Consider the following 27,916-nt stretch of genomic DNA (forward strand, 5'->3'; position numbering starts at 1 on the left):
TGTTCACCTCCTTTCAACTTGTTGCCATCATGATTGTGCATTTATTTGGCTTCTTAATGTTGTATTGTGTTTTTTTTTTCTTTATGTCTATCTGTCTTCTTATGTCTCCATGTCTACTTCAGGAAAAGGTGCTGGAGTAATCAAGTTTACTTCATCTACACTGGGTAGTAGGGAGAGGTGGTTGCCTCTGGCCAGTTCTGGGCTGTGCAGGGAGGGGGGCAGGTGGGGGTAGAGTCTGAAGCAGGAGGATAAAGGGTGCTGCAAGAGTGAGGGGAGAAAGGGAGTTGAAAGGGGTGGAAGGGGGCAGAAGAAAGGGGATACAAATGTAAGCAGCGTGAGGGAAAGAAGAGCTGAGTTGTAAGGTGAGTTGGGATAGAAAGGGGCTGTAGGAGGAGAGGGAAAAAGTTCTCTCTGGTATTAGAAGAAAGGGATTTTGGAGGGGAACAGAAGGGACTGCAAAACTGTAGAGAAAAAGAGGCCCACGAAATGGGAATGAAGTGGGCTGTGGAGAGAGAAGGAGGCTGCATTGCTGGAGTAGCAGACTGAGGCTGCAAAGGAGAGACAACATTTTTAAGTCTATCAGGAGTCGATCGGAATACTTAGATAAGAACTAGGAAAATATAAATCACTGAGGTAATAAATTCCTTGAAAATGAATGTGGAATTTTTCGGTTAAAGCTCCATGCATAATAGAGATACTGCACGGGAATGATATGTAATAGGTGCTACTGTAATGAACACAGTGTGGATTGTTAGAATTTAAGACTGTGATTGACATCAGGAGTGCAGTAAAAAGGCTAGTTAATGCCAGATTAAATTCTTCCAGGTTTGTGCATAGATAGTGTGGAACACATACTCAAAATTATATGGTTGTCCAAAGTTGCATTGAAATTCTACTCTAAAGCATTAGAAACAGAAAATGAGTAAAAGACTTATTATCCACTAAATAATAAAAATAATGTTCACATTTAGGGGAGAGGCAGACAAAGGCCAGCAGTATTTGCATCTTCAATCCAAGAACGACAGAGTATTTCATGATTTGTGGAGAAACAAAAATATGCTGACAGTGCTTCCTAATCCTTACTCCGAACAGGTAAGAGAATTTATCATTCACATCACAGAAAAATGAAATGTAAGACAATGAATGTGTGACTGCTAACAAAAATGGTATTAAGTAACTGTTTCTATCATACCTGATTAATTATCTATTTCATTGATACATTTTATAAACATGAAATGTTAAAAATTTGAAGCATGAATTTGAGAGCATTTGATCGAGGTTTTAGCGGCATTGAAATAATATTAATAGAGGAAAAGTATTTAATAATTTTAACATTCCCCATTCAGTTAATAGTCGAAAAGTGTGGCGCTGGAAAAGCACAGCAGGTCAGACAGCATCCAAGGAGCAGGAGAGTTGACGTTTTGTGCATAAGCCCTTCTTCATTCCTGATGAAAGGCTTATGTCCGAAACGTCGACTCTCCTGCTCTTCAGACCTGACCTGCTGTGCTTTTCCAGCGCCACACTTTTTGACTATTAACTGAATGGGGAATGTTAAAATTATTAAATACTTTTCCTCTATTAATATTATTTCAATGCCGCTAAAACCTCGATCAAATGCTCTCAAATTCATGCTTTTCGAAAAGCACCACACTTTTTGACTCCGATACTCCAGCATCTGCAGGCTTCACTTTCTCCCATTCATTATGTTATGTGCAACAAACACCTCAAGCAGAATAAACTGATCTCAGCTAAAAGGTATTAAAATTCTTTTCGGTCTTCATGAGCTAAAGAGGGAGGTATAAAATCAGCCAGCTAGATCCCTTGATTCTGATCATGACTGAATAACCAAGGTTGAAAATACATATATGAACAGTGTATGTTTCTTGATGCTAAGATTGGATTCAATTTCTACATCCCTCATGGTAGAGTGGTTTAGTGCCATTCTGTCTTAACTCACACACTTATAATGGGCAAAAAAGTGAGATAACTGAGCATAGCCAGCATTCATTCAAATACAGCTCAGTGATGTCTTCAGAAGATGGGAGAAAAGATATACATTGAGACAAAAGACCGGCATTTTAAATAAATGTTAACTCAGTGCAAAATAGGATTTTGAAATATTTCCAGACATTTTATTCTGGGTAAGGACTTGCCATGACTCCTGAAGTGCTGCTGCCAGTTCTGAAAGTGCCAAGTGATCCTGCTTCTGCTGCTGACAGGATTTAGAGTGGCCTAGTTCCAGTGGTGCCTAATTACGTGGCATGACTACCCACTCACTAGAGTAGTCAGGTTTAATCAAAGGATTGGTAGCCCAGCAGCGCCTGTGCTAATGGTGGCTGCTGTTGAGGCTGAAACTGAGGAAAGAGCATCTCAAAGATTATCAGCTTTGAAGGCAGGTATTTTGGAGTAGAGGACATGGCAGTAGAATGGGCAGACCTTAGCAATATGGGGGTTGGTGTCTGCATAGTGCTGGTAGTGCAATGGATGGGGTGGGCTGGGATTTCACAACCATACCCACAGCAAGAGCTGCCCTTCCATGGGACACTGAGGTGGGAACAGCCAATAATTTAGTTCTCTCACTATGTGAGAAATGGTCTGGTGGCAGGGAAATGTCCAGCATGGCCCCTTCTAACACCAGGGTAAAAAATGAGGTCTGCAGATGCTGGAGATCACAGTTGAAAATGTGTTGCTGGTTAAAGCACAGCAGGTTAGGCAGCATCCAAGGAATAGGAAATTCGATGTTTCGGGCATAAGCCCTTCATCAGGAAAGCCCTTCTAACACCACCCTTCCTCTCAGTAGCTGCTGAAATTCCAGCAGCAACGCAAAGTTGGAAGATTGTTTTATTTGACTATATATTGGTTTGCCATGCTGCTTTTAGTGAAATTCTGGAGTTTCCCATCTGTAAGGATTAGTGCTTCCGTATTGCACATCTGGTAATGTCCAGTAATGCCATCATTGTCTGTCCTTTCTCCACTGGACAGTCTTCTTTACAAACATTCCTGAAGTAGAGTTGGATTTGTCAAGTGAAAAACATCTCAAGCCACTTCCAGGGACCATTATGAGAAAAAAAAGACACTAAACCACATGGAAAGCGACTAGGATTAATGATCAACTTGATGCAAGAGCATAAGTTAAATTGGAGGAGAGCGTGATAGAGAAGCAGAGAGATGTCAGAAGTGAATTTCGGAGTTTAGGGCCGAGTCAGTGAAGGTCCAACCCACCACAGATGGAACAATGAAAATCAGGGATGTGCAGGAGGTTTTATGGACTAGAAGTTCCCTTTCTTGAGTGCCTTGACAAAACATGCGTAGAAACCTTTGAAAACCCCAAACAATAACATTTGGCTGAAATATTGTTGTAACAGCTGGTTCTTCAATACACATCCAAGAAAAGTATCTTTCAGCTGAATAGTGCACTTGTCAATGTAATCAGTCTTCTCAAAAGGGCATTTTTCTTAGTTTCAATTTAGTCTCAGGTTATTACTATTTCTTTGCAGAAATTATACAAACACAAAATTTCAAATCAATGCCAATGTAAACTGTTCCTCATTGTCCATGCTTCAAGAGAGTTAAATTCCGTTAGTTACTCATGTAATTATCCTACTTCTGAACACCTGTGTAACAATATAAACTAAACACAGTTGCAGCTTCTATTATTTTCATGTAAGTTATCTGCCAGAATGTTTTCAGGGATTGGAGCATAAATTATCAAAAGTAAATCATATATCTTTTCATTCTTACACTGTACTTGCTTATTGTTTTCTTTACCATTATCCACCAGCCATCTTAATCATGGTGGATGATAAGGCCACTGCAAATATTAGCTTCTGGAAACACTTTTCCATTAGCACCACTGCCTCACAATGCCAGGGACTTGCATATTCTCCCTCTGTCTGTGTGAGTTTCCCTTGGGTACTCTGGTTCCCTCCCGAAGTCCAAAGATGTACAGGGACGCGCAGGCTAGGTAGATTAGCCATGGGGCATGCAGAGGTGCAGGTATAGGGTAGGGGGTTGGGTCTGAGTGGGATTCTCTTTGGAGGTCAGCCTGGGCCAAATGGCCTGCTCCCACAACGTTGGGACTCAATCATTCTGCAACTTTCCTAAATAATCTTCATGAATCAGAGATCATTTTTTTCCTAATTTGCCAATTACTATCCTGATATCTCTTGCATGCCTGACACATTGGTTCTCTGGATCTTAACCACTTCCAAATATTAGAACTGAAACTTCTGTTTCACTAGTGTAATCTAGAAGGAAACTGTTTGCCAACAACAGAAAGTACTGCGTTATTTTTGCTAAATATGCAGCCTGACAAGTACTTGGATGTTAATCCATCCCTTTTAAGGATCAATATTTTTCCTATGCTTTCCGCTTAAAAATACCGTTTTCAGTTATTTTTTGTGAACCAAGGTGAATAATTCATTTATTTCAAATCATCACATTCCAGGAAGAGTCGCCTGTAAAAGATTTGTCAAATGGCAGTCCAACGAAATGTCCCTGTTTTATTAAGATAAAGAACTGGGAAACAGGTGCTGTTTTAAATGATACACTACATCTGAGTTCTGGAAAGATAAAGGTCAGATTCAAATATTTCAAATTCTCTGACAATCTTTCAACTTTTTAACATAAAGAAATGCATTATAGGTCCAGAAAATATCCAATGCGTTTTGTGTTTACAGGGAGCTGGGTGTACAGAGCAAATTTGCTTGGGATCAGTTATGATGCCAAACCAGCAAGTGAGGAAACCAAATGAAACCCGAACAAAGGAGAAGCTACTTCCACTGGCAGAAGACTTTATTAACCAGTACTATACATCTATCAAAAGGCAATTATTTGATTTATGCTTATTTGAAGTGGGGAACTTCTGTATCTATAAAAACAAAGGGTGCAAGTGAAACTCAACAGATTTATCAGCGTCTGTGATGATGAAAAGTACAGTTCATGTTTCACATCCAAATGACTCTTTGGTACTGAGGGGAGATGGAAAAGTGATGAGTTTTGTGCTGTATAAAAGTGAAGGTGCATGAATGGAGCAAAATGGAAGGTTAGAAAAGCATAGAGAGTAAGAGAAATTAGAGAAACGAGCAAAGGATGTGGTAATACTTAAGCAGAGGGGACAGAGCATTGATCTAGACTAGGTGTTAATAGCAGAATAAAAGCAGCTCTGAATGAAAGCAAAAACATAAAAAGAAGAAAGGGCCCTCTTGTAGTGCAGAGGTGTTGTCCCTTCTCCCGGACAAGGAGACTGGAGTTCAAGTCCAACCTGTTTCAGAGGTGTGTAAAAGCATGTCTGAACAGATTGATTAGAAAAAATGGATTAAATTTTTAAAAATACAGACACTGGGAGGGAAAACATGTCCCTGATCTTCAAGTCTTTTTCCATTTGAATGATATTTTTTGCTTTAATGCACACATTTTTATCCTCGGCATGTTATAGTGGTTCATTGAAGCTGATTACAAGCTGGAAGACTAGCATTTCATTTTCTGCCTACACTCTTCAGGATTCAACGCTGAGTTCAATAACTTCAGACTATGAACTCTGTCCTCTGTTTTGTAGACATTCTCCCTCATCCCTTAAGCGTTCCCTGATCTTGCCTTTTGTTTCACATGTCCCTCACTCTGCCCCATTTTTTCAAAACATGGAGACGATCAGCTTTCTACCTGACCTTCTAAAGAAAGGTCATAATGGAACTGTTATGTCCAACCTGATCCAAATTTCAGTAATTTGATTCAGGAAAATCCTCATGAGAAGTATTAAGCCATAAGCTTGTTTACTGTAAGTTACACAAGAGTTTCATGAAATGAAATTGAGATTGATCAACCCAGTTCCTTGAAGTTCACAGCACTAAACTGCAGATTGTTTATGCTTTTGCTCAAAGTTAATCGGGCGATGTTATATGGGAGTTATGACTACTGGTTCGGAACTGGTGGCACCTGCTCAGACCATTTGGAAACCCTTATAGAAAGACTGCAATGTCTATATTTTTAGCTTTATTTCTTATTTTCCTAACTTATACTATGTGTTTATGTAATGCAGTATAACTTTTCTCTTTATTTTCTCGAGTATTTGTACCTAAGATTTATACCTAGGTACTTTATACCTAAGATGGTGCCATGTAATGACAACATCATATGCTTTTCACTGTACTCATGTCATTATGTAACCTGAGTACATGTGACAATGAACCTAATTATAATTCTAATTCTAACTATGACGCTGGTATATAGAGAAGTAGAGCTTACTAATCAGTACACTGCCTGAGACAGATGGTAGTTATTTAAATTACACAACTTTAAAATGTGGAGCTGTTATGTCTTATCTGATTCAAATTTCATCAATTTACTTAAGTAAAATCCTTTTGTGAAGTCCAAGAATATACTGATATATGATGGGTAACTTGTCGGTTTACTGACCTCAGTAAATTGGATAAATTTGTAACTAGGTAAAATATCAGTGGATGTTTTAAAAATAATTTAATGATGCAGAATATATTTATATCCCTTGCAAAAAATAAAGCTTTTGGCAACTGAGGTAAAGGACAATATAAAACTAAAAGAAAAAGCATACTAAAAATGCAAAGACTGGCACAGATCTTAGTGAATTAAACTTTTTTCTCCCAATTAAACATTCAGTTACATTGGGTCCTGTTTATTATAATCATTAATTTCTTTGTTTTCAACGATAGGCATGGGTCCAAGGCCCATCTTCAGAGGATTGAGCAGGTGACAAAGGAGATTGAAATGACTGGCACTTACCAACTTAAAGACACTGAGCTAATTTATGGGGCCAAACATGCCTGGAGAAATGCTACCCGCTGCATTGGAAGGATCCAGTGGTCTAAGTTACAGGTTGGGATTTACCACAGATTGTTTGAGAATGTACTAATATGGGGCAATTACAATGGGAAGTGAATGGCACTTTAGGTAGATGAAGCAGGAAAAAGGCAAATATAGAGAAAGAACCCAATTTTCTTTCAATTTTTAGCAAGCATGTAATTGTCATATTATAAATTTTCATAAGATAAATGTCCTTTAATCACTTATATCCAGTGATATATGGTCACCGATATGACTTTAGTCCGTAAAATGTACATCATGAAAATAATGGTTCTGCAATGAACTTTTCATAAAAAGAATTGCATAAGTAACAACCTTGTCAGGTGTTAGATAAAATGTAAGCTGCCAAGAGTAAATGCTGAGGCTGTTAGTAAAGAACTGTGCTCATATGAAATGTAAGGTAGAAACATACCTATCATCCTGTAGCACTGATTCTCAAACCTGGCAGTTTCCCCTGAGATATGGTACATGTACCCCTAAATATTTTTCACTTTATTTGTAGTAGTTTCTAATTAATCAAAATCCCAACCAATATATATTGAACAATTTTACCCAGAAAAATGATGATAAAAATTCTATTGTCCACTCCAAAGATGTGGCATGATTGTGAATGGATTGCTATGAATAAATATTAATAATAAGAGACAATGAATAAACAAGGTTGCTATTCAATAGTGTGTAATAGCTGATAGTGAATTAACAGCATCTTTGCCTCTCTGTTGATTTTTAGATATATTGAGCATGTTGCCTACTTGTGACGTGTTATTTTACGATGTCATTAAATTGAGATCTGTCCTGACATGCTTCCATCAATTAATCAATAAATCACAATTACTGAGCAAAGAACTGAGACCATATAGAAGTCCAGAGAACATTTGTGAATGTTCGAAATATTATCTTTTAAAAAAACCCACGATATTGCAAATGTACAGCATTGGAAAGAGAAAGATCTTGAAGTAGAATTTTTTAATACGTCCAGACGGGATTGCCATCCAACATATTAGTTATCTTACTCTGATAAATGTTCATAATCCATAGACTTTGTGTCAGAAATCTATTCAATAGGAAATGGATATTCTGCATAATCTTTTCAATTCAAGCCCTCCGGATTTTAACTGGCATAACTATAAGGTTCTGAAATTGTATCAAAGTTAATTTAGTGGGATTTCTCTATCATTCAGAAGCATTGGTTTTATAATATTCTGTAGCATGTACCAAATATTGTGTTGGTGCAGTAGTGGTGAGTAATATTATAGAAGAAAAAAGGAAAATTGTGAAACAAGCGAACATAACATTTACAAGAAACAATAGGATCTGATAGATTGTCTCAATGAGCGTTTCTTAATTGCTGCAATGTTTGCAGGTCTTTGATGCACGTGACTGCTCCAGTGCTCATGGAATGTTCAACTATGTTTGTAATCACATCAAATATGCAACCAACAAGGGGAATCTCAGGTTAGTGCCATGGTAGCCCTTTTTATTAATCAAGTTGATCTGTTGGTTTGTGCTTGTTAGTCAGAGCCAATACCATTGGAATATAAATTACATTGTTCAATATTACTGTGCAAAGTTGTTTAGTCACTATGAATTTGCCAATAGTTTAACAGAGGCCATCAACAATTCAAAATAAATTGTACTGGGTCTGGCTGAGTAATTTCCTAATCCTGTAATTTACTGTTCTGATCAGCTGAAGATATCACGACATACGACAGTGGAAAATTTCATTCTCCCTTTCCTTTAAATCTGTCATAAATACCCTTCTCCCTCAAAAGATAACTCAACACTGCTCTAAACTTGAAAAGTATCAATAGATCTCCAAACTCCTTTCCTCTCCAAAGTGCTTAAACATGACAAAAACTGAAAGAACTGTGGATGCTGTAAATCAAAAACAAAAACAGAAGTTGCCGGAAAAGCTCAGCAGGTCTGGCAGTATCTGGGAAGAGAAATCAAAATTAACGTTTCGGCTCTGGTCACCCTTCCTCAGAATCCATTCTTATATAAGTTCAACACCACCTCCTTGCTCTTGTATTCCATGTCTGGTTAATAAAGGATAGGATACTGCAAGCTTTCTTAACTTATCCTGCTACTATTAATGAATCGTGCGTTTATACCCTCTGCTCCTGAAGCCCTTTAGATTTGCACCCTTTATCTTATATTGCCTCCTCTTATCAAAATGTATCTCTTCACATTGCTCTGCACTGTGCATCATCTACAAACTTTGGCTCTTGGACAATAATCTATCCATCTATAACTTCCATTCTCACTTCCTCTTATATCATTGAATGCATCTTTGCTGGTCCCAATGCCTTGTCAACTTTAAATACCGAGGATCTAATACCTCCTCATCAATTATAAACACTTCTAGTAACAGAATCCCCTAATATTTCACCATGACATGATGTTAATGGGAGAAAAAGTCTTCTAACAGTCTCTAGTCAACAGTCAAATATTTGACAAACTAATGGGACTGAAGACATCAAGTCAAGAGGACCTGATTGGGTGTGTAATCAAGGGTTTTAAAGTAAGTCTTCTAGTAGAGGTATTGGTCAAAATATTAAGGAAGCCACTGGCTTTCTGGAAGATTGCAGTGGATTGGAAAACTGCCAAACTGACACCATTGTTCAAGAAGGGAAGGGGTCAGAAACCAGGGAACTCTAAGCCAATTGGCTTAACATTTGTCACTGGGAAAATGTTAGAGTTCATTATTAAAGTTCAACAGGAACAGAAATAATATAACATTTAGAAAATTTTAGTGCGATCAAGTAGAATCAACATGGTTTTGTGAAAGTAAAATCATATTTAATGAATTTGATGGAGTTCTTTCTATGTTGAATGAACAGAATTAATAAAAGGGAACTGGTAGATGTGGTGTATTTGGGGTTCCAAAAGGTATTCCTCAGGATGCATAAAAGGTTATTGCACCAAATAGGAGCTCACAAAAGATAAAGAGTTAGGATGAATGGATCTTTTCAGATTGGAAAGATGTAATTGGTGGAGATTTAGGCCTAGGATCGCAATTATTTATCATCTATACTAATGACTATGCGAATGAGCTAGATTGTATCCAAATTTGTTGATGATACAAAAATAGGTGGTAGAATATTTTGTGATAAGGACATAAGGAATCTGTTAGGGATATGGATAGGTTGAGTGAGTGAGAAAAAACTTGATAGTTAGAGTTTGATATAAGAATGTGTGAGGTTTAGCTAGGAGGAATTAAAAGGCAGACTGCTACTTAAATGGAGAGAGTGGACTAAGTGCTGCATTAAACCATCTGGGTGTCCTTGGGCATGAAACACAAAAAGGTAACATGCAAGTGCACCAAGTAATTAAGAAAGCAAGTAGAATTTTCAAAGGAATTATTCTTTTAAAATTAAGAAAGTCTTGATACAATGGTACCAGGCATTGATGAGGCTTGGAGTACTGTATACAATTTTAAGGAAGGATATACTGGCATTGAGGCAGTTCAAAAGTGATCCGCTTGGCTGATTCTTGGGATGAAAGGGTTGACTTATCAAGAATGGCTAAGTTGGTCTTTTATTCATTAGAGTCTAAAAGATTGCGGTGTGACCATATTGAAACATCAAAGATTCTAACGGGGCTTAATTGGGTATATGTTGAGAAGAAATCTCAGACTGGTGGACATAGTTACAGAAAAAGGGAACACTCAATTAAAATGAGCTGCAAAGGAATTTTTTCTCAGAAGGTAGTCAATGTCTTGAACAATCGAGGTTAGACCATTATAAGTACTTAAAGAGGAATGAGATAGATTTTGAAAATCAAGAAATTGAGGACAATAAGAAGCTGGCACAAAGGAGGGGTTAAGGCATAGGGCAGATCAGCTATGCTCAAATGGAAATGGCGAGGCAGTTCTGAGAGGCTGAAGGGCTTTCTCCTGTCTCTATTTCTTATGATCTTATAGCCTGGTGTTAAAGACCATAGCTGTGATGGACCAGTCCAAACACCTTCAAATATGTCAAGGAGATAGTCTAGACCCTAATGTTTCCTTATTTAAAGGCAAGTGTAAGGTGCAATGCTCTAGATGTAATTTGATTAGTTATACAGCTCTGCTTTCATCAAAGCACACTCAAAATACATACAAAAAAAGAATTGCCCTAACTTTAACTCTATTGGAAAATTTAACAGAATAATAGGTTATTTAATTACTAAACAGCAACTGTTCCAGTATAGTAACATCACATAAACACATTCTTGGCAAAGGCAAATTCTGTAAAATAGATCATCTCACATATAATGTATTTCCAATCTTGAAGTAAAGAATATCAAGAGGAAATTCTGGCACAGAGAGACTACTCAAGTATTTTGCGGTAGCAAGGAGAGATTTATGGTGGCTTCAAAACCCCAACAATTACTGAAAGCTAAACTAAAACCCTGATCCTGTGGGAGCATGCCTCTACTCATTCAGGCTGCTTCTATTGTTCCAACTTTTAAAAAAACTCAAGGCCTCACAACCTGTTTACTTGATTGGATTGGAACAGACCACTTGTCACCTCTCTCATGAAAAAAATCCAGGACAAAATATACCCCTTAAAGCCATAGTATCATCACAGGCCACCCTTGATAAAGATAGCTGCAAGTATTCATTCGATACTTCAGCCATGTCTTTTGCCTCCTTTGATTAACCCTCTTTTTGGTCAATAATTGATTCCACTCCATTGCCCAACTTTGCCTTGTCTCATTTTATCTACTGCTGAAATTCTTGTCTATGTCATTTTTACTTATAGATTTGATTTTTCTAACACATTCTCACGAGCCTCTCATGTTTCTGTGCTCAGAAAACTTGAGGCCATCCAAATCTCTTCCGTTTACATTCTAACTTGCACCCAATTCCTTTCACCCATTGCCCCTATCAGTTGTCCTACACTGGCTCTGGATGGTATCTCAATTTTAGAACTCTCATCCTTGCTTTGAAATCTATCCAAGGCTTTTCCACTCCTCCCTACTCTGTTCCCATCTCTGTAAACTCCTCCAGCTCCACAACTCTCCAAGGTATCTGTATCTTCTAATTCTAGTCTCTTGAGGATGTTCAGTTATAACATCTTCATCTTTAATGGCCACGCTTTCAGCTGCCTGAGCTCTAAGCTCAGGAAGTTTCTCCATAAAATACCCTACTACTTTATCTCACATTGCTTATTTAAAAGATACTGTTGAAACCTTGTCTTTGACCAAACTTTTAATCATTACCCTCATATCTCCTTCTGAAGCTCAGAGTCATGTTTATTTTAAGTGGCTTGTAACTATTTTGTATAGAAATAAATTTAACTCTCAGATTTAACTGAGAGTTCAGAATATTTTATTTTAGAAACAAACATTTTTAATTAATGGCAATAGATGTCAGTGTAACATAATTCAACAATAATAACAATAACCTGATAATTTTACAGGTCTGCCATCACAATATTCCCACAACAAATAGATGGCAAGCATGATTTCAGAATCTGGAACAGTCAGTTGATACGATATGCTGGGTATAAACAACCTGATGGCTCTGTTATTGGAGACCCAGCTTCCGTGGAGCTAACTGAGGTTCAGTATATCAAATAGCAGTTTGTATCACCCTACAGTATTTGGTCTTGTTTATAGATGTTTCCATATTGCTTAACTGAATGTTATATTTTCTTTGTGGGTTATTATTGACACAGGTTTGTATGCAACAAGGTTGGAAAGGACCTATGGGTCGATTTGATGTCCTCCCCCTTTTGCTTCAAGCCAATGGAAATGATCCTGAACTGTTTGAGATTCCCCCAGAACTAATCCTGGAAGTACCCCTCAGGCACCCCAAGTATGTACAGTTTTGTTACAAGTTGTTGTATGGAAACATTTTATTGTAAAATTCTAACATTAGCTTCCATTATGAGACAGTAAATTATTCTTATCTCAAGAGGTGCTTTAAATGCTCAGAATTAACATTTTTGATTATTGCTACTGTACATTCCAGTTATGTACAGTCTGTTTGCCAGATGCATTGATTTTGCTAGGCTTTATACTTAAAAGTAGCAAGGTTTGTACATTTGGCTGTAATGATTTATTTTTTCCGCACTTGCTATTTCTAGATGGAAACCCAAATAAGGGTAAATGTTAGATGGAAAAGAGCACAAATTTGATATTGATTGCTGTGCCTCTCAGCAAGTGGAAGGAAGAAGTGAGAGATAGAGTCAGCAGTCTCTGCTGGCTCTGAGCATTTAGTTACATAGAATTATTTTGGGCTTTATTTCAAAGGGATTGGAGTATAAGAGTAAGGAAATTTTCCTACAACAAAACAATGTGCTGGGAAGACCACATCTGTGAGCGTTTTTGGTCCCCTTATTTTAAAAAAATTGGATTATTTCATTGGAGACAGTTCAGAGAATGTTCACTCAGATGATGCCAGGTGTAGAGAGATTGTCCTAAGAGAAAAGATTAAACAGGATGGCACTCATTAGAATTTAGAAGCATGACAGGTGATCTCATTGAAACATATCAAGTACTTAATGGGCTCAACGGTAAACACTGAGAAGATGTTTCCCTTATTGAGAGAGTCTAGGGCCAGAGGGCATAGTCTCAGAACTAAAGGGTGCCAATTTAATATTGAGCTAAGTGCGAATTTCTTCTCCCAGAGGGTTATGAGTCTTTGGAACTCTTTGCCACAGAGAGCTGTGGGGGTAGAGTCATTGTGTATATTTAAGGCTGAGATAAATAAGTTCTTGATCAGTTGGACAATCAAAGGTCATGAGGAAAGGGCAGGAAAGGTACGGATCATCTATTGAATGGCAAAGCAGTGTCAAGGGGCCAAATGGCCTATTTCTGTTCCTATTTCTTTCAGTTTTACAAGAGCCATTTGCAGCCTGTCAAGAACCAGCTACGTCTCTGGTTCAGGTATTCAAAGTACTGGTCAAGAATGGGTTTGATGAGTATAAAGATTGAGGTATTTCACTCAAAGAAAATAATCACAAGCTGGAATCAAAAAACAACAGCTAAAAACAAAATGGAGTCTTGCATCTTAAGTTCACATTTCTTTAACCTCCAAAATGTCTTTTAGGTTCACATGGTTTAAAGATCTGAACTTGAAGTGGTATGGCCTGCCAGCTGTCTCAAACATGCTTCTAGATATTGGAGGTCTCAAGTTTACAGCCTGTCCTTTTAGTGGTTGGTATATGGGAACAGAAATCGGAGTCCGAGACTTCTGTGATGCCTCCCGGTACAATGTGCTTGAGGTAATCATTATTTCCTTTTTAGAATAACATCGGTATGTTTCTGTTGATCTTTACCTTTACCACAAGGAAAAATGAATGACTTGTTTTGAAACAAAATTCACGACAGAAAAGAAGAAATTACTTGCATTTATATGATGCCTTTCAAAACATCCTAAAGTACTCTGCAGCTAATGATGTACGTTTGAAGATACAGTCCTGCTATTGTTTAGTAAGCACCCAGCCTCTATGTGATTGATGTTGATATTCTGCTTTGTAGTATTATTTATAACAAGTAATATCTCTAAATATGGAAGGACAATTTGTTTTAATACACAACTATTTAATTATATTATATTTGGGACGTCTTTCATTTCAGAACAAGTGTACAGCCACAGAGATTAATTGATTTCTTCTGGATATAATCCTTACTTAGAACGTTTCAAATTGATTCACTTGTTGAAATCTAATTGTGCCCTCTAATTGAAAAATTGACCTTAACTTGGTTCCATACTGTCTCATATTATACCATTAAGTGGTAAGTGCAAAGGTACCTTAGAGCCAGGTAGGCCTGGGTTGAAATTCTAGCTGTTCCAAAGATATGTTGAAACATGTCTGAACAAGTTGATTAAAAATGTCTATAATATTACCTCTGTGAGTGAAATGGTTCAATTTTTGCCCCTGAGTGTGACATTGCTCAATGCCAGTCAATTTCTACTCTCCCCAGGTGTTGGGCAGGATGAATTGTTTTAAATTCCATATCTCATTCAGGGAATATGAGAACTATTGACACAGATTTGACATGCTTCTGAATGCAGGTTGATGCAGTGAATTTCAAATGATGCCAACACAACAAAATTTGAACTTCATTTATGCAACCTAGCAAAGTAATAAAAGTCAACCACTAGCTGCAGTTAAAAAACAATCTGACAGCCCAAAAATATCAGTGAATATAAAAGTGATTACACATTGTTACGGATACTAATATTCCACGGATATTTTACAGATGCAGTGATGTCATTTATTTTCTATTTTCCCGCCTATTTTCTAAGGATCCGTATCCCTTTGCTCCCTGTAAATAGTCAAAATAACCTTTCTGGGAGTATTTTCTTGCTGTTTAAGCTTTGGGCAGATAATGGTATTTTTTGCACTATTGTTAGTTTCTCTTAAAGAATGCTAACCAAACATTTGGTGAGATAAGACTTATTACAAATCATTAAGCTGAACCCTTGATCCTATTTTCCAGTGAGTGATCATTGAGAGCAACACTTAATGTCAAAACCTTGAGTTTAATTAGTACAACCTACTCTCACATGAAGCTGCAAAGTAAAAAGCACTACTGGATCAATATTGTTGTAGACGTTCTAACAATGTTTCAGTGACTACAATTCAAAACCATGTTATTGGCTGTGAAATGTTTTGGAACATTCTGAAGTCATGAAATGCAAATCTATCTTTTTTAGGTAAAATGCTTGCTAACTATTAATCCAAATTGTTGATATTTTGAACTTGTCTAAATCTTTTACAGCCTTATTTTTAGAAGTTTCTCCTTGTAACTTTGGAACTATTAAAAAACTGCTTTCTCTTTCTGTTTATCACTCATCTGGTGACATTTTGACAAGGCTTAAATAACTTATCAAAACAAAGCTGTTCTTAAAAATGCTGTTCTTGGATATGAGCATTTATCTTCCATCCTTAATTGCCTTTAGAAGGCAGTGGAGTGCAGTCTCCTTGAAGCGCTGTAGTCCTTGTGGCAATGATCTGCTCCCACAATGGTGTTAGGTAGGGAATCCCAGGTCATTTTCATAATGACAATGAAGAAACAGTGATGCAGCTATAGTAAAGTCAATAGGTGAAGTTGGAGTAAGGAGAAAGTAGTTTAGTCTAAATCAGGATCACTGTGCATGTGTGTGAATGCATGGAGTTTAAGAGGAACCTCGATTATCCGGCTTTTGATTGTCCGGATATCGCATTATTTGGCAAGATTGCAATGTCCCGATGCTCAGCTAAACTACGTTATCTGCATTCGATTATCCGGAATTCGATTAACCGAATGAGATACTGCCCGTCCATGTCCTTCGAATAATCAAGGTTCTTCTGTAAATAAGATTGGGGAGTTACAGATGCAGGTTGCCATGGGGAAAAGTGATGTTGTGGCAATAACAGAAACAGAAAGTTAGAAGGGAAGGTAAGGGGTGGTGGTGGGATGGGTGTTGATATTGGCTAAGGAAAACTATGCTGTGCTGGAGAAAAAGTACAAAGAACAATACAGTACAGGAACAGGCCCTTTGGCCCTTCAAGCCTACGCAATACAGATCCTCTTTCTAAACCTCCCGCCTATTTTCTAAGAATCTGTATCCCTTTGCTCCCTGCCTATTCATGTGTCTGTCTACATTAGATTAGACTCCCTACAATGTGGAAACAGGTCCTTCAGCCCAACAAGTCCACACCGACCCTCCGAAAAGTAACCCAGCCAGACCCATTTCCCTCCAAATGATGTGTCTAACACTATGGGCAATTTAGCATGGCCAATTCACCTGAATTGTACGCAGTATTCCAAATGTGGCCAAACCAAAGTTTCATACAATTGTAACATGACCTGCACATCTTTGGACTATTGGAGGAAACCGGAGTACCCAGGGAAACCCACACAGACACGGGACGAATGTGCAAACTCCACACAGACAGTCGCCAAAGGCTGGAATCAAACCTGGGTCCCTTGTGCTGTGAGGCAGCAGAGCTAACCACTGAGCCACTGTGTTGCCGTAGATACATCTTAAATGACACCATCGTTCCAGCCCCTATCACCTCCGCTGGCAATGCATTCCAAGCACCTACCACGCTCTGCATAAAGAACTTTCCATGCATATCTCCTTTAAGCCTTTCCCTTTCATTTTGAACTTTGATCCTAGTAATTGAGTCCTCCATTCTGGGAAAAAGTTTCTTGCTATCCACCCTGTCTACACCTGTCATGATTTTATAGGCCCCAATCAGGTCCCCCCTCAACCTCCTTCTTTCCAATGAAAATAATCCTAATCTACTCAACCTCTCCTCATAGCTAGCACTCTCCACACCAGGCAACATTCTGGTGAACCTCCTCTGCACCCACTCCAAAGCATCCACATCATTTTGGTAATGTGGTGACCAGAATTGTACACAGTATTCCAAATGTGGCCAAACCAAAGTTTCATACAATTGTAACATGACCTGCCAACTCTTGTACTCAATATTCCATCCAATGAAGGAAAGCATGCCATATGCCTTCTTGACCACTCTACTGACCTGTGTTGCCACCTTCAAGGAACAATGGACCTGAACACCCAGATCTCTCTGTACATCAATTTTCTCCAGGACTTTTCCATTTACTGTATAATTTGCTCTTGACTTGAATCTTACAAGATGCATCACCTTGCATTTGTCAAGATTGAACTCCATCTGCTATTCCTGCCCAATTTTCCAATCCATCTGTATTCTGCTGTATCCTCTGACAATCCCCTTCACTATCTGCCACTCCACCGATCTGCCATCTGCATACTCGCTAATGAGGCAACCTACACCTTCCTCCAAGTCATTTATGTATATCACAAACACCAGTGGTCCCAGCACAGATCCCTGTGGAACACCACTGGTCACAGGTCTCCATTTTAAGCAGCTCCCTTCCACGATACTCTCTGTCTCCTCTTGCCCCACCAGTTCCCTATCCACCCAGCTAGAATACTCTGCACCCCATGAGACTTCAATTACTTTATGTCATGGAAGGTTCAAAGACAGGAAGGTTTGTCCTGGAGATTCCAGTGGCCGGTTTTGTTACTTAGCTTTTTCCAATGCTTATAATTTTTTTAAAATTCATTCATTCATTCACAGAACATGGACATCATTGACTGGGCCAACATTTATTGCCCATTCCTAATCTTCCTTGAGAAGGTGGTGTGAGCTACCTTCTTGAACTGCTACAGTCCATTAATGACCCAGATCTTGGTGTGTTAGCAACAATTTCCAAGTTTGTCAATGATGCGAAGCTTGAATAGATTGTGATTGTAAGAAGGGTCTGTGAAGGGCCTCAAGAGGACATAAATAAGTGGATGGATAATGTTTGTATGGAGAAATCCATCTACACTTCAGAAAGTCAGCCAATATCACCAAAGATCCCTCCCACCCTGATTATAATTTCTTCCAACCTTCTCCATCAGGCAAAAGATGCACACAAAAAACAATTTGGACACATATACCAACAGATTCAAGAACAGTTTCTTCCCTGTTTTTAGTCATCTGAATGGGCCTCTATAATCCTAAATCTAATGTTGGTCTTGCTTTTTGTGCTCCTTTTTTGCAGCTGTAACTTTGTATTCCTCACTCTGTTCAATTACCCCATGACCTTTGTATCTCATGATCTGCCTGTACTGCGCACTAAACTAAACATTTCACCGTACCTAGGTACTTGTGACAATAATAAATTAAATCAAATCAATTATGTGATGCATTTGCTAGGAAAAATACGGAGAAACAAGATAAACTAAGGGTTACAATTCTTAAAGATGTGCATATATCATTGAAAGTAGCGGAACAGTTGGAGCAAGCAAGACCTATGGGGCAATTTTTTCACCGAGGGTGGTACGTGTCTGGAATGAGCTGCCACAGAGGAAGTGGTGGAGGCTGGTACAATTGCAACATTTAAGAGGCATTTGGATGGGTATATGAATAGGAAGGGTTTGGAGGGATATGGGCCGGGTGCTGACAGGTGGAACTAGATTAGGTTGGGATATCTAGTCGGCATGGACGGGTTAGACCAAAGGATCTGTTTCCATGCTGTTCATCTCTATGACTCTAATTAATAAAGTACAGAGCATCCCAGACTGTATTAATAGGGATGTAGAGTACAAAAGCAAGGAGAGTATGTTGAATTTATGCAAGACACCTGTTAACCATCAACTAAAATATTGTGTACAGTTCTAAGTGCCCCATAATGAGAAGGATGAGGAGGTATAAGAGAGAGTACAAAAGGAGTTTAGAAGAATGATTCCAGGAATGAGCAATTTTGGGTTGAACATAGATTGGAGAAGTTGCTTGGATAGCAAAATCATGGGAGGCCTGAATAAAGTAGACAAGGTTTCATGCAGGAGGTGGTGCTTGTATGGAATGAGCTGCTAGAGGAAGTGATGGAGGCTGGTACAATTACAACATTTAAAAGACATCTGGATGGGCATATGAAAAGGAATGGTTTAAAGGGATATGGGACAAGTTCTGACAAATGGGGCTAGATTAATTTAGGATATCTGGTCAGCATGGACGAGTTGGACCTAAGTGTCTGTTTCCATGCTGTACATCTCTGTGACTTTAGGATTCTATGAACCTGTTCCTGCTCAAAAGTAGATTGAGAACAAGACAACACAGATACATAGCAATTTGCAAAAAATAATAAATGTGATCTGAGAAACAGATTTTAATATGAATGGTTTGGGTCAGAAATGAACTGCTGGAAGAGCTGTGGAGTTACATTCAATAGAAGCATTCAGGGAGAAATTAGATAATTAGTTGAATAGAAACAATGTGTAAGGGTATGGGGATAAAGCAGGAGAATGGCACTAAGTCATAAAACTCAATTGGACAGCCTAGGAAAACACAATGGCTGAATAGTCTCTTTCTGCTGCTGATCATTGTGATCCTCTGATTCTATGATGTTCAGGTTAGGATGATGTTTGACTTGATGTTCCCACACCACTGTTTCCATCCTTTTAATTATAAAAGGTGTAAGGGAGAATTTTTGAAATTATCTTGGTCGGCTGCTGTAGCTGATTCTGTAGGTGGTGGAAGGGATGAGTATTGATATTCCTCGCAATGGGGAGTACAAGTATTGAGTGAAACTTTTTGTTTTCTAAATTGTCCCAAGTTACTTCAATATTGTTGCAGCCACCCCCTTGCAAATATTCAAACACACTTTACAATTTAGTTGTTTGGTCTTTCAATGTTTATGATATAAGCTGCTCACCACTGAATATCCAATGCAGTGGTCAATGAACATGCCCCTGCAGCATTGCTTCGATTTTGAATACAAATATACCAAAGATACAACAAGTCTTCCTGTCTGGGCATTGCAACCAACTTATTAATTATTAATCAAATGACTTACATTTTTCATTCATAGCAATGGCTATCTCCACCGTAACTGCTTGGTAACAAAGGATTGCCACCTACAATATATAAACGATACAATAAATAACTCCTTCACTGTCAAGGAACATGATTGTTCACCTACAAGGGACCTATGGGGCACATCATACATCTCAGTATTACACTGTTGTAAGAACCTAAACAGGGGAATAACTGTCATTTTCAGAAAGTAAGCGAAGTCATCATTTCTCCAACTTACTCTTTTTTAGTTGGATATGGATAATTCTGTAAATGCCATTTCCTAATGCTGATACAATAAAGTTTAATTCATTCCTGCTGGAAAACACTCTCCTTATTTTTGAATGTTAAAGGCCTCGAAAGATTACCTTTAGCAGCTGATTTACTTTAGGCAAATTATTTTGGGGCAAACATCTGGTACGGCAACTGTCAACTAATTTTAGCTCCTGGTAAGATGTTCCTACTTCATGCAGCATGGGAAAACCGAATATCTAATTGATTCTGACAGCTCCAGTTCCACCATCCAATTGATCTGATTGGATCTAACAGCCTACAGTTCCATCTTTCACTTGATATAATAGACCAACACTGACAACCTTCAATCATGCTGAAGTTAGCAGATTGTTCATAAAGAGAACATCACTAACAAGCTGGCACAAGAGTTGCAATGTTAACTGTGTCAGGTAAACACAGACAGTCAGTGAATCTGAAAGTGACACCAATCAATAGGTTTATTATCTGTTGCCCCACAAACATAAATTGCTCAACTTCAGCATTCAGTATTAAAGATCTGCTTAAAATCAATGAAGCTAGTTTCACAATGGCTGTGGGATCCTGTAGCTTCTTTCTAAACACTGTTTTGTCACAAATAATATGTATCGTCCTGGTTTGAAACCAGCTTATTATGTATGCACTGCTACATATATACATATTCATTTTCTCAAGTATCTAAAGTAATCTTGACACAGTAATCTCTGTGACTATTGCATTCATACTTTTCAATCTTTGTTGTAGATTCCACAGGAATTGGCTGGAATTTGTAATGTCTGGCATCAAATGAGCAATAGCAATTCAGTTGCCACTTATACATCCTGCTCAATTTTCCTCTCCACTGTGGACATTTCCATATTAAGTCCTTGTCTTTTTGCACCTACATCATGCTATGTTTTACTAATCCTGATTCACAGCCAAACAACCACTTCCAGCAGATCAAAATGAGGTTGCAGCTTGAGGCAATACTGAATTACTAGTTGCAGACTGAGCTTTACGTGCTGCATTTCAAATGGAAGTGGTGTGAATTCAATGTCACATTACAAACAGAAGCAGAGCATCTTCTGGCCTTTTCATTTTCCTTAAAAGTGATGGGAACAGATAAAAATGTAGGTGAAAGTGAGGACTGCAGATGCTGGAGATTAGAGTGTGGTGCTGGAAAAGCACAGCAGGTCAGGCAGCATCGAAGGAACAGGAGAATTGACATTTCGGGCAAAAATCCTTCATCAGAAATGATGTAAAAATGTAAGATAAAAATGTAAGCTGTATTGCAGACTTAATCCCAAAATGAATCAGTCACTTTGGTGTGTAGCATTGGAGCTGCTGATAGATATGCTTGGGGAATATAAAGTCAGGGGGAGGGGCAGGGGCATGAGAGATATCCCAGGAGAGGCAAAGGGTGCCTGAAGGTCCAGGATACAGTGTATCACTCAAAATCCAGCAGCTGTTCTAATATAAGTGCATCTCTCTCTCTCTCTCTCTCTCTCTCTCAAGCCACAGCCCATGAACAAATATTTATTAAAAACTAACAGAACCATCATTCAAAAGCACTTTGTGCTATAAAACCTCTCATTCGTGAAGCTATTCAAGAATAAATTAGACCCTTTCAATCTACTGCTAAAAAAAGAGCTTATTCACATACCTCATCAAAGACAGATAAACCTTTATTAAACACTTAATACCGTCAACACAAATGTGAACACATCCCTATGCTGAGATAAGTGGTTCAATGGCTTTTGAAATTCACCCAGACATTCATAATGAACTCAGTTGTAAAACCAAACACTGGGATGTTTAAGTAATTGAGTTTATTGAAATTGAAAAACCAGATGGCCTTTATTTTGAGCTCCATCAGATGTGCTGTCAATCAAAGCAGTCAAGAACATTCTTTCTCTGCCAGTTGCTGAATTTTTTTTTCATTTAAAAGGACTTTGGATATATAAATCAAATTATTAGGCCAGCAATCCCAAGCAGTATTTTCTTTAATTTTTAATGCATGTTAACACATTTCCAGCTCAGAAAAGTACCCAAATATCTTCCAACACTTACACAATGTAATGGTAAACTTACCTTAGTAGGAAAAGCCCTAAAATCAATGATTGCAGTAAAAACACATCTCACTCAAATTACAGAATCTAACTACTATAACTGAAATAATTATTTTTCATATTTCAGAGTCTGTCAATGAAAGAATATCAGTTGCAAGTAGCTGTTATTTTTGGTTCTACCACTTGGTCCAGTTTCTGTGGTTCACAATATCTCTGAGGTTCCATGAACCACATTCTTACAGAATGGACCCCTCCTCCACTAAAATGTTATGGGGGTTGAACTATTGTCCCAGATGGACCTGACAAGGCCAGGAGTGCTGCCCATATCCCGATATCGCAAGAATGAAACTTTCTGGAAACAGAACAGGGATGAGCGTCCCAGTATTGTTCTCTATTTTTAAAGGGCTCCTAACCTGGCAAAAAATCTGGACCATTAACCCTGTTTTTCTCTCCATGAATGCTGCCTTACTTATTGAGTATTTCTAGCATTTTCAGGTTTTACTTTAGATTTCCAGTCTGCAGCACTTTGTGTTTGCATCCTGCAGTCTTGCCTGTCAGCTGAATTAGAATGTGTTTAGCAGGGTCTGGTTGAATACAAATATATTGTGAGTCTAAAGTGGGATGCCTGGCCAAAAGAACATTAGAAAAACACTTGCATCGCTAAAATATGTCTGTAGTGATAGGATGCTCACTGCTGGTATATGATTACAAACTGCGGAATATGTAATTTGCTTTAAAAGCAGTAATTTGTATGCTGCTAAGTTCTGTGGGTTTAAAGTTTTCTTGGAATTATGCCACCCCCACCCTGTCATTAATAGACTTTAGAAAAATATAATTTGCTGGTCTTTTCAAATTTCTTCTCTTCCTTTCTCTTTTGAATGTTTTGCCTCATGCTGGAAATTAGTTGACCACGTTAACTATCCTCCTTATTCAACTAGAAAATCTTCATGACTATTTTGCTGTTCATTCAGTGTCGTTGCAACAAAATCATGGAATTCCCTCTTGAACAGCATTTTGGCTCTACCTACATGTCATGGACTGAGGCAGTTTAAGTCGGCAGCTCATCACTAACTTCTCCAGGGTAACAAAGGATGGGCAATGAATGTGGCTTGGTATGGCACATACTCTGCCCAGGACTGTAAGGAAATACAGAAAATTCTGAACACGGCCCAGACCACCAAGCAAGCTAACCTTCCATCCATTGACTCTGTATACACTCCTCATTGCTGTGGAAAGGTAGCCAACAGCATCAAAGACCCCTCCACTGTGGTTAAATCTCTTCCAATCTCTTCCAGCAGGTAGAAGATACAAAAGCTTAAGCGCTCGTATCAACAGGTTCAAGAGCAGCTTCCTCCCCGCTATTATTAGACTTCTGAACTTTCTCAATTTTCAAATCTTATGTTGATCTTGCTTTTAGTACACCTTCTTTGCAACCATAACTTTGTATTCCTCACTCTGTTTGTTCACCACATGATCTTTGTGTCTCTGAATGATATGATCTGCTGTACTGCATGAGAAACAAAACTTCTCACTATATGTAGGTACATGTGACAAAAATAAATCAAATTGAATCAAATGCTGGTCTAACCAATGCTGCCCATATCCCATGAATGAATTAAACAGTTTTTATTTAAAAGAAACAAGTCAGAGGACAGTTGCAGTTGGTTTAACTTGGATGCACCAAAACTAAACACAACTCCAACCTAAGCCAGTGCCAATATAAGCATGCTTTCAGCAAGAGGATTCAGAAAGCTGACTGATTTTCAAATCCCTCCTCTGGTCCAGGACCTAGACCACCTATGGCACTTTTACAGATGTCCACCCTGAATACAATAGACTTAGCACAATCGAAACATGGGCCTCTTCTATTCCCATATGAATTTCATACCAGCTGGTATTCATAATTGTGCTTTCAGTTCTCCTCTGTATCAAACATTAATAAGCCAAATGAAAGATGGAAATATGGAATCTTGCTCTGTTTTTCTCAGTCATATATACTGAAAAAAATTAAAATTAGCAACTATTACAAATAATTCCTGCTGTTAGGCCTTCTTTGTACTCGCAGTTTCCAAGGTTTTCTCCTTAATGCCTTCATCTTTTCAGCTCATCCAATTTTCCTTACTCTGTTGCTTATGTTTCCTTTGCTCAATTTTGTTTTCTTTCTGTTCCTCAATGGTTCACTGCTCAAGTCACATCCACAGTCAGATACCAAACTCCATTTTGTGTAATGTTTGACAAATGACCAAGGTTTTCAAGAACCATATCTTAGATATTTTCAGGCAAGTACAGATAAATCTTACTCACCATAATGAAAATCTGACCATCATAAATCTATAGTGTCCACTCAAATCAATCCCACACATTATTCTGCATATATTCAATGAGAATATCATAGTCAAATTAGTCAAGGGTTTAATTTGGACTAATATTTGGCTATGATCTTAAAATAATGTCAATAATGTTTACTTATAAACAGATAGAAAGATGAAAAAAGACTGTTGGACAATTTTTACCTCAACCATTTGGCAATGAAATATTATAGGCGCCCTATTCCAATTGCTAGCATTTAATAGGATGTACTAATGTTTAGCAAAAAGATTTTATTTCAAAGATATTACCACTGTTAACTTGTTTGTACGTAACCTTTTTGCAGAATGTAGGAAAACAAATGGGCCTTGATACTAGAAAGACATCTTCCCTTTGGAAAGATCAAGCATTAGTTGAAATAAATATTGCAGTCCTATACAGCTTTCAGGCAAGTATAAGCTTCAGGTAATGCCATTTTGTTCCAACAAATACATATTGTGAGTTCATTGTTCAATATTCTCGCCCCTCTTTAGTCAGATAAAGTGACAATAGTGGATCACCATTCTGCTACGGAATCATTCATGAAACACATGGAAAATGAGTATAGATGTCGAGGAGGGTGTCCTGCAGATTGGGTGTGGATTGTTCCACCAATGTCAGGAAGCATCACACCTGTGTTCCATCAAGAGATGCTAAACTATCAGCTAAGTCCATCATTTGAATATCAGGTAAACCTCAGGATGAGAACAATTGCTTGCCTTTTTCAGCTTTGTTACTAACCAGCTGATTAAACCTTCTTTTTATCATTCTAGTTCTTTATCAATACTTCTTGATGCTTTGTGATTTATAGTAAATATTATGCATGACCAATGCATTGCTAACACATGTCCATAAGACATGGAAACATTTTACTGTTGGCAGGACAAGCACACCTCAGATATTCACTACTCGATGCATTCTGAATTCTTGATGTAAGCATGAAAATTGGGACATCTGGTACTAAATTGCAGAAATGTAATTCCAGGGATAAAACTAGGGAACTGACAAAGAAGTGTTGGACTTGAAAATACTAATCACAGTGAATGGAACTTGTTCAAAGGTTTTCAGTTACTATCCCAAAGAAAAGAAAAACATAGACAATTGAAATATTTGGAGAAGTGTATGAACAGTTTTCATGTTGGAGCTGTTGTCTAGTTTATGTTGGTTGTTACTTAGAGGCAGTCTCCTCTGGATAACTTTTTTTTATTTTGTAAACTGTGCTGAAGACAGAGGCAGAACATACTACAACATAGCTCAATAATTTATATCATTCAATAAAAGTGCTTTGAGAAATTTACAATAGTATGACTCAGTTAACAGTAAAGTTACACATGAGGTCATCCAGGATAGAACCAACAAAAGCACGAATACACAAATTACAAAGTGATGTCCAAAGCTAAATAATTTTCTTCTAAAAATTGTAACGAATATATTGGTTAGACTTTCTTTTTAAATGGTATGATATGAGTTATAAATAGAATTTTGTGTTTAGAAGTTGCCAATGAGGCATTTTTGTAATGTAGTTTCTCTTATTTTGTCAATGAATGTGTATGGTTAGGTCCCACAAATGGTGATTGTTAAATAAACAGCTAATCTTTGCTCATGTAGGCAGAAGACACTTAAGAAGCTCCAGAACACCAAGATATAATCTAAAATGAGAGCACATTGCATGAAATTACTCTACAAGTGACAAAACAGGCAGAGCTTGGCAAAATATCACTTGGTATTCTATGTTCTATGTTCAATGCTGTAGATAATTAGCTCAGTGCACAAATGGATAGAAAGATCTTGAGCAGATATGGAAAACAGTGGGACATTGCAAGACATTCATCATAAGAATCCTTACATTCCAAAGTTTGGGTGGATAGACCAGGAATTATTTGACTGAAAGATTGTGAATACAAACCATCTCACTGAGCAGTCAGTCATGGATTTCACATGCAACATGTGACTTAAACAACTCCAGCAGCTGCAGTTGAAACCTCTACTCAGAAATATATGAAACAAGATTATATATTACTAATAAAAGTTCATGATTTCTGAAGTGAATTAGTATTGTGTTCTCTACTATTTCCAGTCTATCAATCAATCTTCGGTCACATTTCAATACTAAACTTCCTTTCCCACACCTTCAGAAGTTGTTTTTCATGTATCTTTTTAAAATGTATTCTTTCATGGATGTAGAAGTCATATCCAAAATCTATATTTGTTGTCCATTCCCAAAATGTCCTGGAACCAAGCGGCATGCCTGGCAATTTTTGAGGACATTTAATAATATCCCATTATAACATGAGCGATAAAGCAGGTATTCTTAAATAAGCTTAATTTTCCTGCAAATTTGAAGCAAACACAGAAAATGCTGGAGGAACTCAGCAGATCTGGCTGCATCCTTGAAGAGAGAAACAGAGTTAATGGTTCAAATCCAATATGACACTTCTTCAGAACTATAAAATTGTTCCTTAAAATTTGTTGCCCTTAGTTACACTCCCAGTTTGCAGACAACTGTATCCCCCTTAAGAAGCAATTCTGACTTTTTGTCCTTTTGACATTTTAATTAATTGGTAATAAGTTATTCAATGTTTGTTTAATTCATGCAAGGACTTCTAGAATCTGGCATCCTTCAATATTTTCTGTGCTTTATGCTTTCTGCCCAAAGGGCTCTTTACCTCCTGTAGTCAGTCAGGTTATATGATTCCTACAAACTCACCCTCTCACTTGTGATTCAAATTTGTTTTGGTGGCATTATGAAAAAAAATTTTGGTAAGTAAGCATTATGTAAAGTAAGTAATACTGCACTTTTGATAAATCAGTAATTACTTTTGATAAATCAGCTAATGCAAAAACTACGGAGGTATGGCATTGAGGGTGCATTAGAGGTTTGGATTAGGAATTGGCTGGCTGGAAGGAGACAGAGGGTAGTAGTTGATGGTATAGGTTCATCTTGGAGTGCAGGTACTAGCGGTGTTCCACAAGGATCTGTTTTGGGACCATTGCTGTTTGTCATTTTTATAAATGACCTAGAGGAGGGGCTTGAAAGCTGGGTGAGCAAGTTTGCGGATGACATGAAAGTCGGTGGAGTCGTGGACAGCGAAGAAGGAT

At 37.9% G+C, this 27,916-nt stretch overlaps 1 protein-coding gene across 4 annotated transcripts in view; it reads left to right on the forward strand.

Annotated features, from left to right (window-relative positions):
• The window catches only part of nos1 (nitric oxide synthase 1 (neuronal)), a 74,902-nt gene that overhangs the window by 10,670 nt on the left and 36,316 nt on the right, over positions 1 to 27,916 (forward strand). Inside the window, exons 2-12 of one of the 4 annotated variants that reach the window (XM_060844032.1) lie at positions 281 to 293; positions 997 to 1,092; positions 4,448 to 4,559; positions 4,684 to 4,825; positions 6,687 to 6,849; positions 8,201 to 8,292; positions 12,243 to 12,384; positions 12,501 to 12,640; positions 13,877 to 14,051; positions 25,125 to 25,226; positions 25,312 to 25,506. In XM_060844032.1, coding sequence (XP_060700015.1) covers positions 281 to 293; positions 997 to 1,092; positions 4,448 to 4,559; positions 4,684 to 4,825; positions 6,687 to 6,849; positions 8,201 to 8,292; positions 12,243 to 12,384; positions 12,501 to 12,640; positions 13,877 to 14,051; positions 25,125 to 25,226; positions 25,312 to 25,506 — 1,372 coding nt within the window. Of the gene's footprint in view, positions 1 to 280; positions 294 to 971; positions 1,093 to 4,447; positions 4,577 to 4,679; positions 4,826 to 6,686; positions 6,850 to 8,200; positions 8,293 to 12,242; positions 12,385 to 12,500; positions 12,641 to 13,876; positions 14,052 to 25,124; positions 25,227 to 25,311; positions 25,507 to 27,916 lie in introns of all 4 variants that reach the window. The other 3 variants (XM_060844030.1, XM_060844028.1, XM_060844029.1) reach the window with 3 other exon arrangements.

This window comes from Hemiscyllium ocellatum, chromosome 24 (genome assembly GCF_020745735.1).
Source record: "Hemiscyllium ocellatum isolate sHemOce1 chromosome 24, sHemOce1.pat.X.cur, whole genome shotgun sequence".
NCBI classification, from domain to species: domain Eukaryota; kingdom Metazoa; phylum Chordata; class Chondrichthyes; order Orectolobiformes; family Hemiscylliidae; genus Hemiscyllium; species Hemiscyllium ocellatum.